Source organism: Arvicanthis niloticus, chromosome 29, assembly GCF_011762505.2.
Source record: "Arvicanthis niloticus isolate mArvNil1 chromosome 29, mArvNil1.pat.X, whole genome shotgun sequence".
In the NCBI taxonomy this organism is placed as follows: Eukaryota; Metazoa; Chordata; class Mammalia; order Rodentia; family Muridae; genus Arvicanthis; species Arvicanthis niloticus.
Window position 1 is genome coordinate 1,663,268 of NC_133437.1, and position 14,878 is coordinate 1,678,145.

At 38.5% G+C, this 14,878-nt stretch overlaps 1 protein-coding gene across 1 annotated transcript in view; it reads left to right on the forward strand.

Annotated features, from left to right (window-relative positions):
- The first annotated feature begins 1,601 nt into the window (after positions 1-1,601).
- Positions 1,602-14,878, forward strand: part of Pcsk1 (proprotein convertase subtilisin/kexin type 1) — a 42,703-nt gene continuing 29,426 nt past the window's right edge. The window contains exons 1-5 of the mRNA XM_076927008.1: positions 1,602-2,049; positions 4,944-5,048; positions 8,233-8,343; positions 10,609-10,755; positions 11,897-11,973. Of these exons, the coding sequence (XP_076783123.1) occupies positions 1,870-2,049; positions 4,944-5,048; positions 8,233-8,343; positions 10,609-10,755; positions 11,897-11,973 (620 nt within the window). The 5' untranslated portion in view covers positions 1,602-1,869. The remainder of the gene's footprint in view (positions 2,050-4,943; positions 5,049-8,232; positions 8,344-10,608; positions 10,756-11,896; positions 11,974-14,878) is intronic.

Below are 14,878 nucleotides of genomic sequence, written 5' to 3' on the forward strand. Positions count from 1 at the left end.
CTCAAGGGAAATAAGACAAAAAGTGATAGAGCAGAACACCCAGCATTGTGTTCTGAACTCTGAGCATACACACAGATATACACAAACACACATTGTACCCCCCCACACACACACACACACCTTAGCACTTAGCACTACGGAACCCCCCATCAAGTCTTGCCTCGTTTGCATATAATGGAGAATATCTCTTGCTTCTTTTCTCTCTTTGTTGTAGTGCCCTTTCCCTGTAGCCTTCCTTTTCTTGCTTCATGCCATACACCTTCTCCCATCCTCTACTCCTACCTCTCTTAGTAGGTTAAAGAATCTTTTTCAGAAAAAAAAAATACACCTCTCATTTTCTTTTCCTTGCCATAGCAGTCCGATGAACAAGATGCACATAGTAACCATCATAACCGTCATCATACTTCTACTAAGGCTTCCTATTTTGCTGTAGAAAGGTGGGAACGACCCGGGTCAAACAGAAAGCTGCTGAGAGCTGGCCAGTGCAGCAGAGCAAAGACCTTTTCAGCTCAGAAGGTATGCACTTTCACAGAGGCACTGAGATTGTCGCTGTCCAGACCTCGGTGCTGAATATTAAAGGCTTTGCTCTCAGCTGTTCAATCCCTCCAAGGCCAGATAGAGTCAATCAAGGCAGTGAGAAGGTAATCTCGAAGGTAGGCATAGGGACTGTCTCTTACTCTTCCTGTAAGGGCAATCTGCATTCCACAAAGATACATGCTGTATTTTATGTGAAAGTACTGGAACAACTTCAAGTCAGGACCAAAATTGAAATTTTCAGTGAGGGAAAAATAGAAAGTTCTGGGTTGATGAAACTTGCCCCTCCGTTCTCTGAGTCAATATAAAAGTCTTTAGGGGCCCCGAACCTCCTCGTTGAAATTTTAAACATGTTTCTCTCTTAAAAACTCATGTTGCTAATCAACCAATCAATTTTCCCTTTCTCTTTTTTTAATGTAAACAGAGTAATGATGGTGGCGCTGGGCTCCAAATGGTCTATAATCGAATTTTAGAAACTGCTTTAGTGGGGTTCAGAAGCAAGAGAGAAGGACCTACAAATGATTTTAAACACACTATGAAAACATTGTTTCAACACTGCCTAGAGGAAGTGCTTATTTTCTTAAGTAATTTGAAGCAATGTATCAGACAGCTGCCCTCCTCTGCTCCCAGCCTCTGAAATATCAAAGTACAAGTCCTATGTCTGTTTTGTGTCTGTTTTACAGCAAATGCTGATACTCAAGAACCATCATAAGATTCCTCCTCGTCACCAGGCACATTCATAGGAGATATAAAGTAACACAGAGAAAATAGATGGAAGGCGGGGGTGGGAGGAAAGGGGTGAGTGGTAAGTGTTGTGCTTCCTGCCTTGGGATCTTGGTAGTTATATTCAAATGAGGCTATTCTCTTTGAAGAATGGAGATGTTTCTCATAGCTACAGTATTTATGAACAGACAGCAGAACTGATTGATCCCACCAGTTTTGTTTTTTGCTTTTGTTTTGTTTTGTTTTTCCTTTTCTTAATCCTTCCCTGCCTATTTTAGACGCTTCTCCTCCCCGCCGGGAATACCATCCAGTTCTCAGTCCAGGTAGATCTGACGTCAAGAGATGGCTTTCGTCGGTTTGACGTGTAAACACTCATTTCTATTCTGGCTGGGAAGACTGGGGCTCCACTCAGCCGGGAGACTAAAGCACTTCAGTGAGTGCTCGCTCGCTCGCCGCCGCCCAGCCTCTCCCAGCGAGCCTCTAGTAAAGCAACCCAGAGCCAGGAGCGGTTCTGAGCTGCAGGGTGGAAAGGTGGAGTCTAGCTGGTGTGTTTCTGATCTTGCTTCTTTTCTCTCAGCCCTTCTTACTTGTGTGAGACCAAGGTTTTGAGCCATGGAGCAAAAAGGTTGGACTCTGCAGTGTACTGCTTTCGCCTTCTTTTGCATTTGCTGTGCACTGAACAGTGTAAAGGGGAAGAGGCAGTTTGTCAATGAATGGGCGGCGGAGATCCCCGGAGGGCCAGAAGCTGCCTCTGCCATCGCCGAAGAATTGGGCTATGACCTCTTGGGTCAGGTAAGAGTTTCCACTTTCCAGAAACTTTCTGGGGCTTGAGGACGCTGGTAGGGCTGAAGTGCAGTCTCCCAAGTGGAAGCAGCAGATTGCGCTACGGCGCTCAGTGTCGCAAGCAGCTAGGAGAATCCCCCTTAACACCACCACCCCCCCTCCCCGCGCGCTTTTAGAGGGGAAATGCTTGCATTATTTATTGTTTGGGCTGGGCGCCGCTAAACAAGAGGAAGCTGCCCCAGCTCAGCCGACCCTGTTCTCTCTGTTGTCGGCTCTAGACTTGAAATCCGCTTCCTCGAGGTTTGGAAAATAAAATTAAAAACCTATGTTTGTTCGGGGAACTTGAGGTGCACACAGGCTCTCGCCTACCTTGGGAAAGGAAGTGCGCTCGGTTCCCTTGGGACACAAGCGGCTTGTGTCCAGAGCCGGCGCTTTCCTTCTTTTCAATATGGCAGCACCAGCACCAGCTACCAGTTCTGAAGACAGGGTCCAGGCAGGCTTGGAGATGCCTGTGTGTAAGGGCGCGCCCAGCTGCTGGGACTAGTGACTCCGAGGTCAGGTGAAGGTGGTGGTAGTTTAGAGTCTGTAGGGGAAACTGGAAGGGCATTAGGTAAGGGAAAGAGTCCAATGGGGGAATTGAGGGTTTTTTCGGTTAACTTGTAAAGTCCAAGCTTCCTAACTTTGCATGGCCAGTGTCTTAGCAGGCCAGTTGCAGAAATGACTGTCTTGTTCCTCTGCCAAGTGCACAAGCATTTCCTGGGGGTTTCGGGTTATGAGATAAACTGATATTTGTCTAAGTGTATGCTGAATTAACAGACAGGTGTAGGTGGGAAGGGACGCTCAGAAGCGTTAAGTGGGAGCCTGCTTGGCAGAGCACTCCCAGAGGGGGACTCACAGAGGGTGTGATTTCTAATGTGAGCATTTCTTTTCCTTGAAATAGAGTCAACCCCCTGACCATGGTCAGGGAAATTGTTCACAGTTAAGCGGGGAGGGAGGAGGGAGTAAAGAGTTGTAAAACATTTTGGCGCGTTTTCTATTCTGGAGGTGGTGATTGAGACTCTGAAGTCACGAATGAGTAATCGGTGTAGGCGGTGTCTATTCCATACATCAAATCCACTAGGAAATAAGCCTTCTCTAGCCAGAGGCTTCATTCTTTAACTGTGTGAGCTAAATGATCTTGAAAGGCCCACCATGAAACTCAATAAAATTCCCAGAGCCTTTCTGAACAGTTCCAGGCTGTGCCTTAGGGACTGAAGGCATGTTACGGACAGTAAATTAGAAATAAATAATTGCACCTGAATGCAATTTGTGTAAGAGATGTTGTAGTTGGTGGTTTAATTCAGCATAGATAGATAGATAGATAGATAGATAGATAGATAGATAGATAGATAGATAGATAAAAGGAGGAAAAGTAGAAGGGAATCTGGGGAGGGGGGCATGAAAGAAAGCTACTGAAAATATCTACTTATACAGGAGTTGAGAAAAGTCTGAGGCTTCCAGAAGAAAATGGTGAGATTGGAGAAGGCACTGCAGGCATCTAAAGTAGCTTACAGGGGAAACAGATACAAAGCCGCTTCATATTGTTTGGTTATTGTGTGCAATTTTTGAACATTTGGGAACCAAAGAGAGAGAGAGAGAGTATTTTATGGAATTATCTGGGTGGGTAATATAAGCACCATGGAAATTCATATGTCCTGGGTGGGAGAAGTGATATTTAGTCAGCAGCTTGGTATTTGTGACTGGAAAAGAAAGAAAACAAAACTTTCCTCCCCCACATGTCACACATCCGCGTCATACACACATCTACACCTAGACCACTGTGTATAAAAATTATTTTTCAAAATAAACCAGCTTCCCTCTAGTCATTTTTTGTTAAAATAACAAATAGCAAAAATTTCAAAATTAATTTGTAATAGACTAGTGGTGTTTTCCTGGCTTCGCTTACTTTCCATTTTGTCCAGTGTCTCTAAAACCACACTAAGACAAGCATTTTAACATTACAGCCTCATGACAGAACTAGGAAGAGGGTAGAGACAAGGAGCAGAGCTGGCTGATGGTAGAGACAGAGCTCTGCAACCCTAAACTAGTCTCATGGCTTTCAACATGTCTTACCAGTCTCATCTAAGGGTCTCAGCAGATTCTCTGCCCCAGGCTCTGGTTTGGAAACAAGCCTCAGAATTTTTTACTGAAAACAGATTTTCTCAGTGATGAGAACTAACAACTTAAAGAGCATCCATTGTTTTTGAAAATACTACAATTGTTTATCCTTTAATTTTAAAAAATAGGCATTAACTGGTATTTTATGTAAAAAGCAATATTAAACAATAGTTCTAAATGAACCTGAAGGTAACCACCAAAGAACTTTGATAACCACCAAAGAAGTACACATATCCAGAGGTGAGCCCTCTGTTTTAAATACAGTACACTTCCTGAAAGCATTGAACTCATAGACAGAATCACCAATAATGGCTATAACATATATCACAATTGACTCAAACACTTTATATCTACAATATCTTGTTTTAACTGAATGTTAAATTTATTTAACTAATAAACTGAAAGGAATTTTTATGCATTCTACAAATGTTTCCTGACACAATATGTTTGTTTAAATAATCATAGAGAAATATTTTTTTGCAAGAAAATACAAGGTACTTCCTCTAAAATATATGAAACAGAAGCATCACTGTTCTCAATTATGAACCGAAAGTGAGATATATACCAACGGTCATCTCAAATCTTCTGTGCCTTCCTCGTAAGAGAAAAGTTAATTTCAGTGGATTTAATGGAAGATACTTTTATTAATAAAAGACAATTAGCTGTGTTAGTGGATTTTTTCAATAGTCTCTATATATTATACATTTTGAAGAAAGTGGATTGTTATTTTGATTTTTTTTTAATAGATTGGATCACTTGAAAATCACTATTTATTCAGACACAAAAATCATCCTCGAAGGTCCCGAAGAAGTGCCCTTCATATCACTAAGAGATTATCTGATGATGATCGCGTAAGTGTGCATTTGCTCTTCAATTCTCAGCCTAACCAGCTGTTTTCTATATGACTCCCAACAGAAGCATTTGATCCTTTTGTATTGTGACCACGATTACTGAGCTATAATCATTATTATTATTGCTTGTTATTTCTTTTTGTAGAATTGTGCTCATAATGTGTTTGGATTGGATTAAGCTAACAAATGTTAATTTTATATATATGCTTAGTTATGTGTGGTATATATTTACATATGTAAAGCTGAGTTCTGAGTTGCAGAAAATCAGAGAGAGGTATTGATGAAATAATTGACTGTAGTCAGACAACAGCCTTTTATATGTTACGTGGCAAGTAGGAAATGTTCCTTCTTGAAATTCTTGAACTCAGAATATGTAAAGGTCATTTTAATATTTATTCAATGATGCCTAAGAAATGTGTAGGCCTTGTTTTTAATAACACTTCTATGTAACTAAAAAACCTTTTACTATTTGCACTGATAAAAATATTAGTACTTACAAGAAAACTTCTACTCCACTTCTTTATGAGGTAAGTGTTTCAAAACATGTTATGTTGTGTCCATATCAGCTCTTTTTCATCCTGGTTTGTATACCAAGTCATAATTATTTGGTAACAGCAAAAATATCTAGAATAAATATAGATAAATAGGGTAAAAAAATTGAATATGTATTTAATATACCTATTGACTTGAGAGTCTAATTTCGAGCTCAGCACTTATGCTATTAGAAAATAATAAAAGGAGTGTTGGAATACTCTACGACAGAAAATGCTGTCCTTTTTTTCTGACTGGCATTCCTGGAGAAATGCATGCTAGTTGGACAAATGTACAAGACCAATGTTGGTTAAGATACCTAGAGAATAACAGAAATACAAAGTATTGTCTCAACTTTGGGATGGTGAAGAAGATACAGTAAGGAGATGTCGACATAACCGTTGAAAGTAAATGGAATATAGAAAGCCTAGGAACTACTCTGTGGTTTGGCTTGCTCCTTGATTTTTTTTTAAATAAGAAAACAAATTATTAGGAGAGAAAATTGTTGAGACTTGGGTTGCAGGGTTCAAAAGTAATAGAACCTATCACATTGATGCTACTTTATCAAGACCGAGGTCCACGATCCTACAGCTTATGCTGGCCTATTGCTAGCTCTTTATGTCAACCTATGGCTAGATGTAGTAGACCAAATTGGAAACCAGCAACCTTAATCAAAAAGTTCTTTTGTCTAGTGAGATCTTCTCTTATGACCCACACCAAAGTAGATGGCTTCTTGTATGTGGGCTCTAAAAAGCAGGCTAGCCTCCAGTATTCTAACTAGGCTTAATCCTTGGACAAGGCAGTAAGAATTCCTTCTCTGCCTAAATAGATTCCCAATGTTATATGGAAAATTCAAACTGAAATCCCTTCTCATTTTCATGGAAGAACCTGCACAGAGTAGAGTGTTCCAGCTATTCTCATGCAAAATGTCTCATGCAAATGAACAGATGGTTTAATTCTCCTCTTCAGTTATTTCAGTTAATTTTGGGGAAATCCCAAGATGCAAAAAAAGGATAATCGTTATTCACTAATAAAAATTTATTACAAGTAAGTTATATAATCTTATGAAGATTTTACCTCAGGATAATTTTACTTTAGGAGATATGTTGGAATCCTAGAAGCTTGCATTGGACAAGATGGCATTTAGGACATTTTGCAGATCCAAAGCATTATTTACAATGAAACACATGATACTCTGTTGTGGATAGTCCTGGTCTATTATGCACATACTCAGAAGGCACTGACAATTTTCTCCATTCCATTTAGTCTGCTCGTCTAGAGATTAATATGTAATTCTGATTAATGACATTAATCACAGTGTGGTTTGCTACAATTGGATGTTTATCTGATCAAATGGTAGTGCCACATTTTTATGCCATTTTAAAAACCTGCTCTCATTTTCACTTGCTGCACTTTTATAATGGAGGAAAATATTCTTTTAAATATACTCCATGAAATGCACCCAAAAGTCCATCTTTACAGGCTAATGAAATTTTCAACTTTAAGAGGTCCCTTCCCACAAAGATTTATATGTGTCTCCTAGCAGCCAGCTTCCAAAGATCAAGTTAGACAACAGGAAATGTATTTCAAGTAGTGTGGTATTTTTTAAAGCAAAACGATTGAGTCTGAAAATACAGGCACTTTAAAATAAATTTTAGTGACTAATTGCTGGCTCTCCAGTCCCTCCTGGTTTTTATAATTGGCTTCCAATATACTTTCTAATTAAAAATTCAAGACAGTCCTAGTGGATATCTTTGGTCTTCAGCTGAAAATTGTTTTTCAGTTTTTATTTTTGGATTTGACTCATAGAAATTCTCATATTAAACATCTCCTACCTCACAGTGGACTGTTAACCACATACATAACAGAAAAATTTTGTTCGGAGTAGGAAAGTGTCATGTTCCCCAGCAAAATAAGAATATAGTATCATCTCATGATGATAATAACTACAAGATAGTCCTGTATTCTCTCCAGGCCTCAGGTATAATAAGATTATGCCATAGATGTGTGCCAGGTAGTTTTTGTATTGCCAGATCTGGTTGCATAATGTATGAGGCTGAATTAATGACAGGTGTGCCTGGTCAGTAATGCTCATTTATCACCTCAGGTCTTCAATCTGTTTTTCATATTAAATACTCTTAGGCAGGAGGGTGAAACATGGGGGAGCCGAAGTTTCAAATTTGCACACATAGCATCATTCTGCATAACACTTGAAATTTTTCCTTTTGAGTGTAGAAAGCGAAATGAAACAGCAAGAGTGCTGTAACAACAGTCCCTGAGGTGCCCCCCACACCACCCCCTGGTTTGTTGACTCATCTATGAAAATGAACAAATTTGCATTGTGGCCTGTTTTCTGATGACAGCAGTCTGCAGGTCTATTCCAATTGTAAGCACAGTGGGAATAATCTGAAGGTCTCACTGCTGCATTTTACTACTTCTCCTCCTTAAAAGTACACTTTTACTACAATGGAGGAAACACTTGTCTCCTCAGTGGGCAATCTTTTCTTCTCCCTAAGCTGGGAGTTTGAGCTACAGTCAGACAAAAACATCACTATGATAAGTGAGTTTGGGGAGGAGGGTCTCAGAGATAGGGGGGAGATAATTATATCTAGGTAGAAACATGATTTCAATTTTCTTATAAAAATATTTATAGGTGATATGGGCTGAACAACAGTATGGAAAAGAGAGAAGTAAACGTTCAGTTCAAGGAGACTCAGCATTGAATCTCTTCAATGATCCAATGTGGAATCAGCAGTGGTACTTGGTAAGTACTGAAAGGACCACTTAGGATCTCGGCTCTTAGAAAGAGTATAGCTGCTATATCATCTTTATGGTGGTTCTGTCTATCTGTGTGTCTGTATTAGAGCTTCTTGAGAACAGAATTTATAGGAAAAACTATATATCATCTACATCTGTCTGTATTTTTCATATATAAAGGAGATTTATTAGAATGGCTCATGAGCTGTGTTCCAGCTATTCCAAAAATGACCATCTACCAATAGAAAGTCCAAGAACCCAGTAGTTGTTCAGTTCTTGAGTCTGGAAGTCTCAGCTGATCTTCTGTATATACTGAAATCATTAATGCCAGGTAAGGACTAGACTTGCTAATGAAAGCAAAAAGCAAAGAAAGAGCTAGCTTCTTTCTTCCATGTCCTCCTTATGGTACCTGCCAAAGGTATGGCCCAGATTAAAAGTGTATCTTTCTATCTCAAAAGATCTGGATCAGAAGTAGATCTTTTCACTTCAAATTATTTAATTAAGAAGAAAATCTGTCCCAAGTGTGCCCAACCACTTGCATTTTAATTAATTCCAAATGTAGTTTAGTTGACAACCAAGAACAGTCATCACAATGTCTAATATACAATTTGGTGAAGGCTACACTATCTAAAAAACAGTGCTGCTGAAAGTTTCTTTGACCTGATTTTTTTGTTTTGCTGAATGGCTATTTAAAATAAATCCAACTGTTAATGTTCCTTGTCTGTGTGTCCTTAGCTGGTGTAAGTGCAGAGGAATCATATCCCAGCCAGAAAGAATTTTCAGACACATCACTCATATTGAGACCACTATGGTGGTAGAATTTACTCTAGAGAATTCTCTAGATCACTCATAGACAATAGTCAAAACACTGTGCAGTCAAAAACCAACAGTTCTTGGACAAAATTCAAATAAAAATCTTTAAATGAGGCAAAAGGAGGAAATGCTAGGAAACTTTACTTACAAGTACTTAGCCTTGCAAATCATTGTTCCTTTAAGGTGTTTACAATGCCTTGACTGGTGTGTGAATGTGCCTTCAACAAGTTCTCTGATGTTGTAATGCCAATATAGTAGAGGCATAGACTACTAGTAGAAGGATTTGTTGCTGGAATAAAGTAAAAGATAATTTTCACAGTCACAAACTAAGGTTTTTGTTTCTATATTAGATATGGAAGGCCATGAGTTCCTCATGCCATTCTTTTAGATTAAGGAATACTTGCTGATCCCAGCAGAAGACATGTGTCCACTAACATATTTTGTATATTGACTAAAAAATCATAAATTGCATTCTAAGTATTTATACTAAAGTATAACTAACTCATTTTCTCTTACAACTATCTTATATTACTAAGATAGATAGAACTACTAATTTTAACCATATCAGTGATGAAGAACCAAAGACATTGCCAAGTTTAATAATTTATTTATATCTTGTGGCCAGGACTAGTAGAACCATAATTCATGACTTCAGAGGCCATATTCTTAACAACTATACATTATAATTACTCTTAAAACTTACATGGGAAGCGTCTTCTCTACCATAGGCCCATCAAAATGTTATGTATTTCCAAGTCTCCTGCTGCAGCCTCACAATCACCTAATGAATCTTTCTCACATCTACATTTTATGGGCTTTTTATTATGGTTATATAAATACGGCTTGCTGACTCTATCACCATGGAACTGGTACTGATTTACTACTTGTCTCACATGCTTAGGAATGTGTTCATATCTGTGTTACCCTGTTGCCCAGCTTTCCTGTATAGTCCCACACACTGTATCAGGAAAATCACCTGAAAAGGAGAAGAATTGCATAAATTCCATTTATGTAGAAAAAGTGTATTAAATTTCAATTTCTAGTAAGACTATAGTCTTCTAGCCATTCCATGTCCTTATTTCTCTCTTGGAAAAATATTTTCCTAAGAAACACAAATGGTGAATCCTCAGTGTGGCAATGAAGACTTCAGGGAGAAGGAAGCATTACCATCAAATAAAGCTTTAGTACAATGAAAGCTTGAGCTTGTTAATACAACTAGAGAAAAAGAAAATGTGTAGTTAAGATAAAAGCATAATTCATGTCTTGTGATTTTTTTTTCCCTTAGGACAACTAGAAGACTAGCATAAAATGGGTTACTTGGCTTGTGCCCTCAACTTTGTACTTTCACTTTACCCAATTCTCTCCTTGCTACTCAAGGAAAAAGAAAAATAGCCTTAAGTTAATGATTAAGCAAGAAAGATCATAATTTTTCCCAATGTCTTTTGTTTTTCTTCACTAGCAAGATACCAGAATGACTGCAGCTCTTCCCAAGCTGGACCTTCATGTCATACCTGTTTGGCAAAAGGGTATTACTGGCAAAGGAGTTGTTATTACTGTACTGGACGATGGCTTGGAGTGGAATCACACAGACATTTATACCAATTATGTGAGTCTGAGCTGTCCTATGTCCATATCTGCAGACATGCAGGGCTTTTCTTTTCTTGAAGAGATGAGCTGCCCTAGAGTCAGTCTCTGGGTCACTATCAGTCCGTCTAAACTTGTTTTATATTAGTAGGCATAAGAAGAGTCCAGCAAACTCAAATACTACACATGACAATGAAACTGTTAAAAATCCTTCAGACCAAAAGTTGAGCTATATTTAGAGCTGAAATCAGTCAGACCAAGCTTGATGTCTGTAACCATTTTATTGGTTACTTTCTCAAATTCTTTATGGCTCAGTATCCTTTCATCCTAAAGTTACATAAATGTAATTCTCACTACACAAAATAAAGATGAGCAGCACAACAGAAATGCCAAGCCAAGAATGGAAGAGTTTACTAGAAGTGGGAAGATGAATAATTGTCAATGTAGTTCCTAATAGAACAAGGACTCCATAATGGATCTTTTGTCTTTATAACAGGATGCTGAATGTTCCATCTATCAAATTATCCTTTCTCTTTTTCTTGTTCTTTTTACCCATCCAAAGTTCCTAAGCTATAATTTAAAGCTAAACAGCAAGGAAAGGGGACAGTAGGGAAGAGATTAGAAAAATAAACCAGAGTAGAAATGAAGAATTATTAAAATATAAGGGAATAGTAACAGTGGTGACAGAGTATCTACATCAGAGATGCTTAAATGCAGTACTAAGACTGAAAAAGAAGATAGGCAAGTAAAGCTTTCTTGAATTTCAAGTAAGGTTTTGGTAATTAAATTTCATGGCTTCTTACTGTGCCTAAGAAGGCTAAAGAAAAGCATAACAGAAGTTAGCACACCCCTCAGCCACCACTTTGCATCTTTGTTATGAAGGGATGTATATTACACATCAATAATTAATCCTGTGGCCTTAAAAGTCATTTGATGTCTCTGAGTCCATTTGTTTCTGAAAAAATGAGACAGCTGAACTATGGGATACAGTCATTGAGTATTGGGTGCCTTGCTCATTGTTGCTGGCTTGTGGATATAATCAATGCTCAGTCAGGCTAGACACTCTAAAGTCTATTCTTTGGAGCTGTCTTTCAGGAAGGGCCAGGTTCTAAAAGTGCTGCCTTTTTATGACACTATGTTGTTATTTTTTGTTGTTTCTTTAGGATCCAGAAGCTAGCTATGATTTTAATGATAATGATCATGATCCATTTCCCCGATATGATCCCACAAATGAAAACAAGTGAGTAAATGTGCATTCTGGAGGAATAAAGTTATGTGCAATGCTTTCATATTGTTTTGGAGACCTATGCTATATATAAATTTGGTCTAATTTCAAGTCTTGGTAAATGTAAACCACTCCCTATGCCATATTTCATTGCTTCTAAAGGAGGAACAAAAAACCCGTTTTCATATCCCTTGTAATTTATAGAAACATATTTACTTAAATTTCTTATTTTATAAGGTTGTCCTTCTTATATTATAAATTTAGTTCTTCAAGTGTAACTGAGTATTTGTAGCTTTAAGGGAAAATATTAGGAATGTAATAGATATAAATTGTATTCCTCCCTTTCCACTTTTTCATAAAAAAAGAAACAAACAAAAAAATATCCACAACTCAATCCAACGCTCAACAAGTATCCGCTGTGGTAGCAAATATGCTTTGTAATCTGGTCATGACCAGACAGCAGACAAGAAGATGCAGCTGAGGCTTGCTCTATGTGTCCGTCTCAATCTCTAAGGTGTTGAAGCAGTCGGGAACCTTCAAGAGGAAAAAAGAAGAGAGCTCTTGACTCTTAAGCTAACAGCTTGCACCTTAGAGTCTCACAGTGTAAGCGAAGATAAGAACTAGCTAGTCCTTCTAAAGCTAGAGGCCAAAGAATGCCAGAAACTCAAGACTTTCAATCTCCTTTCCTAACCCTAGAGAAGCTACACTCCAAAGACTTAGTCTCAAAGTGGCCATGCCCGTTTGAGCACTGCCTTTTTATCTCAGACTGATATTTCTTACAAGCTTCAAGGAGACATTCACACTTTACATTTTCTCCACATAGAAGAGACTTTCATCAAAGGAGATGAAATTGGAGTCAAACAAAATTGAAGCTTGTTGCTGTGAGGATAGGAACAATCTTGAAAGATCTTGGTGTGTGAAGCAGTCCACATGAAACATGAAGTGGTTCTCTTTCCTCTGGAGTCCATATGTCTTGGGTAGTAAGGCTAATTTAAAGTTATTTTTCTTTGACCTGCCTAAGGAACTGCCCTGTCTGCCTTCTTGTGACATGTATGGCATATTTCTTTCATGTAAAGGAGCTCCAACTCACATGATGTCCCTCTCTACCTCAACCTTACTTCCAGTGAGAACTCTCGCTTGCCCCATTCTTATCTCAGAAACCTAGACTTTCTCTCCAACCTCCCTCCACTCACTCCAACTAGCTCTGCACATTCTCATTAATTATATTTGGGTACCTGGTCCCTCCTCTAGGCAATCTACAAACAAGGACCACGTCTCAGGGGCACTTGACTCAGACTAGCAGTCACGGTTACCCTTGACTTGAGTACGACCCACATGTCTACCATTCCAACATCTTTTCAGGTAAAGACACCAGATGTGCAGTGCCTACCTCAGCAACTATTACCTGAGGGTAGGGCCTGAGACATTGTTCAGCCCCCTGAAGGTTAATTGTGAGGATGCTATAAATTTACAAATGGTCTTTTTCTAGCCTGCTGATTCAGGACTACCCTTCAAGAAGCCAACATAGAGCACAAGTGGGTCATATAGACTTGGCTTTCACTTTCAGGTGTCTGTTTCTTCCTGGAAGAAAAAGGAAGGCAGTGTAAAATTTACATACAATTCTTTAGTAACATTTATCTGGCTTTGAGTAATGTAGTTTAACCACAAAGACACTTTGGAAACAGAGCATTCCAGTAACAATAAAATGGAAATGCTCCTGGAACCCCCTTGGGAGAAGTACAGACATCTTGAAAATAACAGTGGGGCTCACAGACAAGCTTTCATATATATATATTTCTCAGTCAAGACAGGTAGAAACAAGAGAAATGCCAGTTCTTTTGGAGCACTTCCATATGGGGTGACCCAGCTGGCAGTTGTAGCTTTGCCAGTTACTGGTATGGACTAAGGGTAACCTTAGGGAAATCTCAATTTTTTTTCTACTTGTCACCTAAAACTGGCAAGAAGCTGCTTGCTGTCTATATTTCTGAAAGTTCCTGTGAAAGTGAGCAGTAGGTCCTTGGGAATAGGCATTACTTTATTAAAATGGTATAAAACAACATTCATTGTACCCCTAATTAAAACTAAGAATAATTGACCTGTAACCAAATGCTGAGTCTGAGGAGACTTAGTGAGAGCAGGAAATGCACATCCATTTTATGTAGACTTTATGGTCTGGATATAAGATAACTATAGTTATTCTGAGTGACAACTTGTATAATGACACTCTGCCATTTCTCTGGTCATGAGGACTCAGACTTTTAATGAACCATATTTGCATTACTGTAACAAATAAAATTAACCCAACTTAGAAAGAGAAAATGTTTCCCTTAGATCACAGTCTCAAAGGATTTCATTGCCAGTTGTCTTCGCTATTTGCGTTTGTGGTGGATGGTGGTTTCCACTGTGGTAGAACAAACTGCTCACCTAACAGCAGCAGGAAGCAAAGAGAAAAGATCAATATCTCACAACCAATGTTTTAGGATATATCCTTAGTTACAAAAAAATCTACCTTTTAAATGTTCAATCTCTTCCAATAGGAACTTTGGGAAACATTCCATATCCAAAATGATCTTCTTTGTTCTTTGTTCTAAGATGTAGCTATGTTACCCTCATAGTGAGTCCCAAAGACCCATGTAATAATATTGTTTATGCTCATTCTGAAAACCCTGGGTTTCCAGAACCTTGGCCATCATGGGTCTTCCATGTGGTGTTGAGTTAATATGCCATCGATTCAGCAGTAAAAGCAGGCTTAGAGAAAGGTTTAGACTAAATCTTAGCTCTTTTATATAATGTGTGTGTGTGTGTATGTGTGTGTGTGTGTGTATTTAGATCTCAGCATGTTTTGAAAAGGAATATTTTATAAAACTGTTTTACTATGGAGAATGGATATTACACAAATATGCATATATTTGTGGCTATT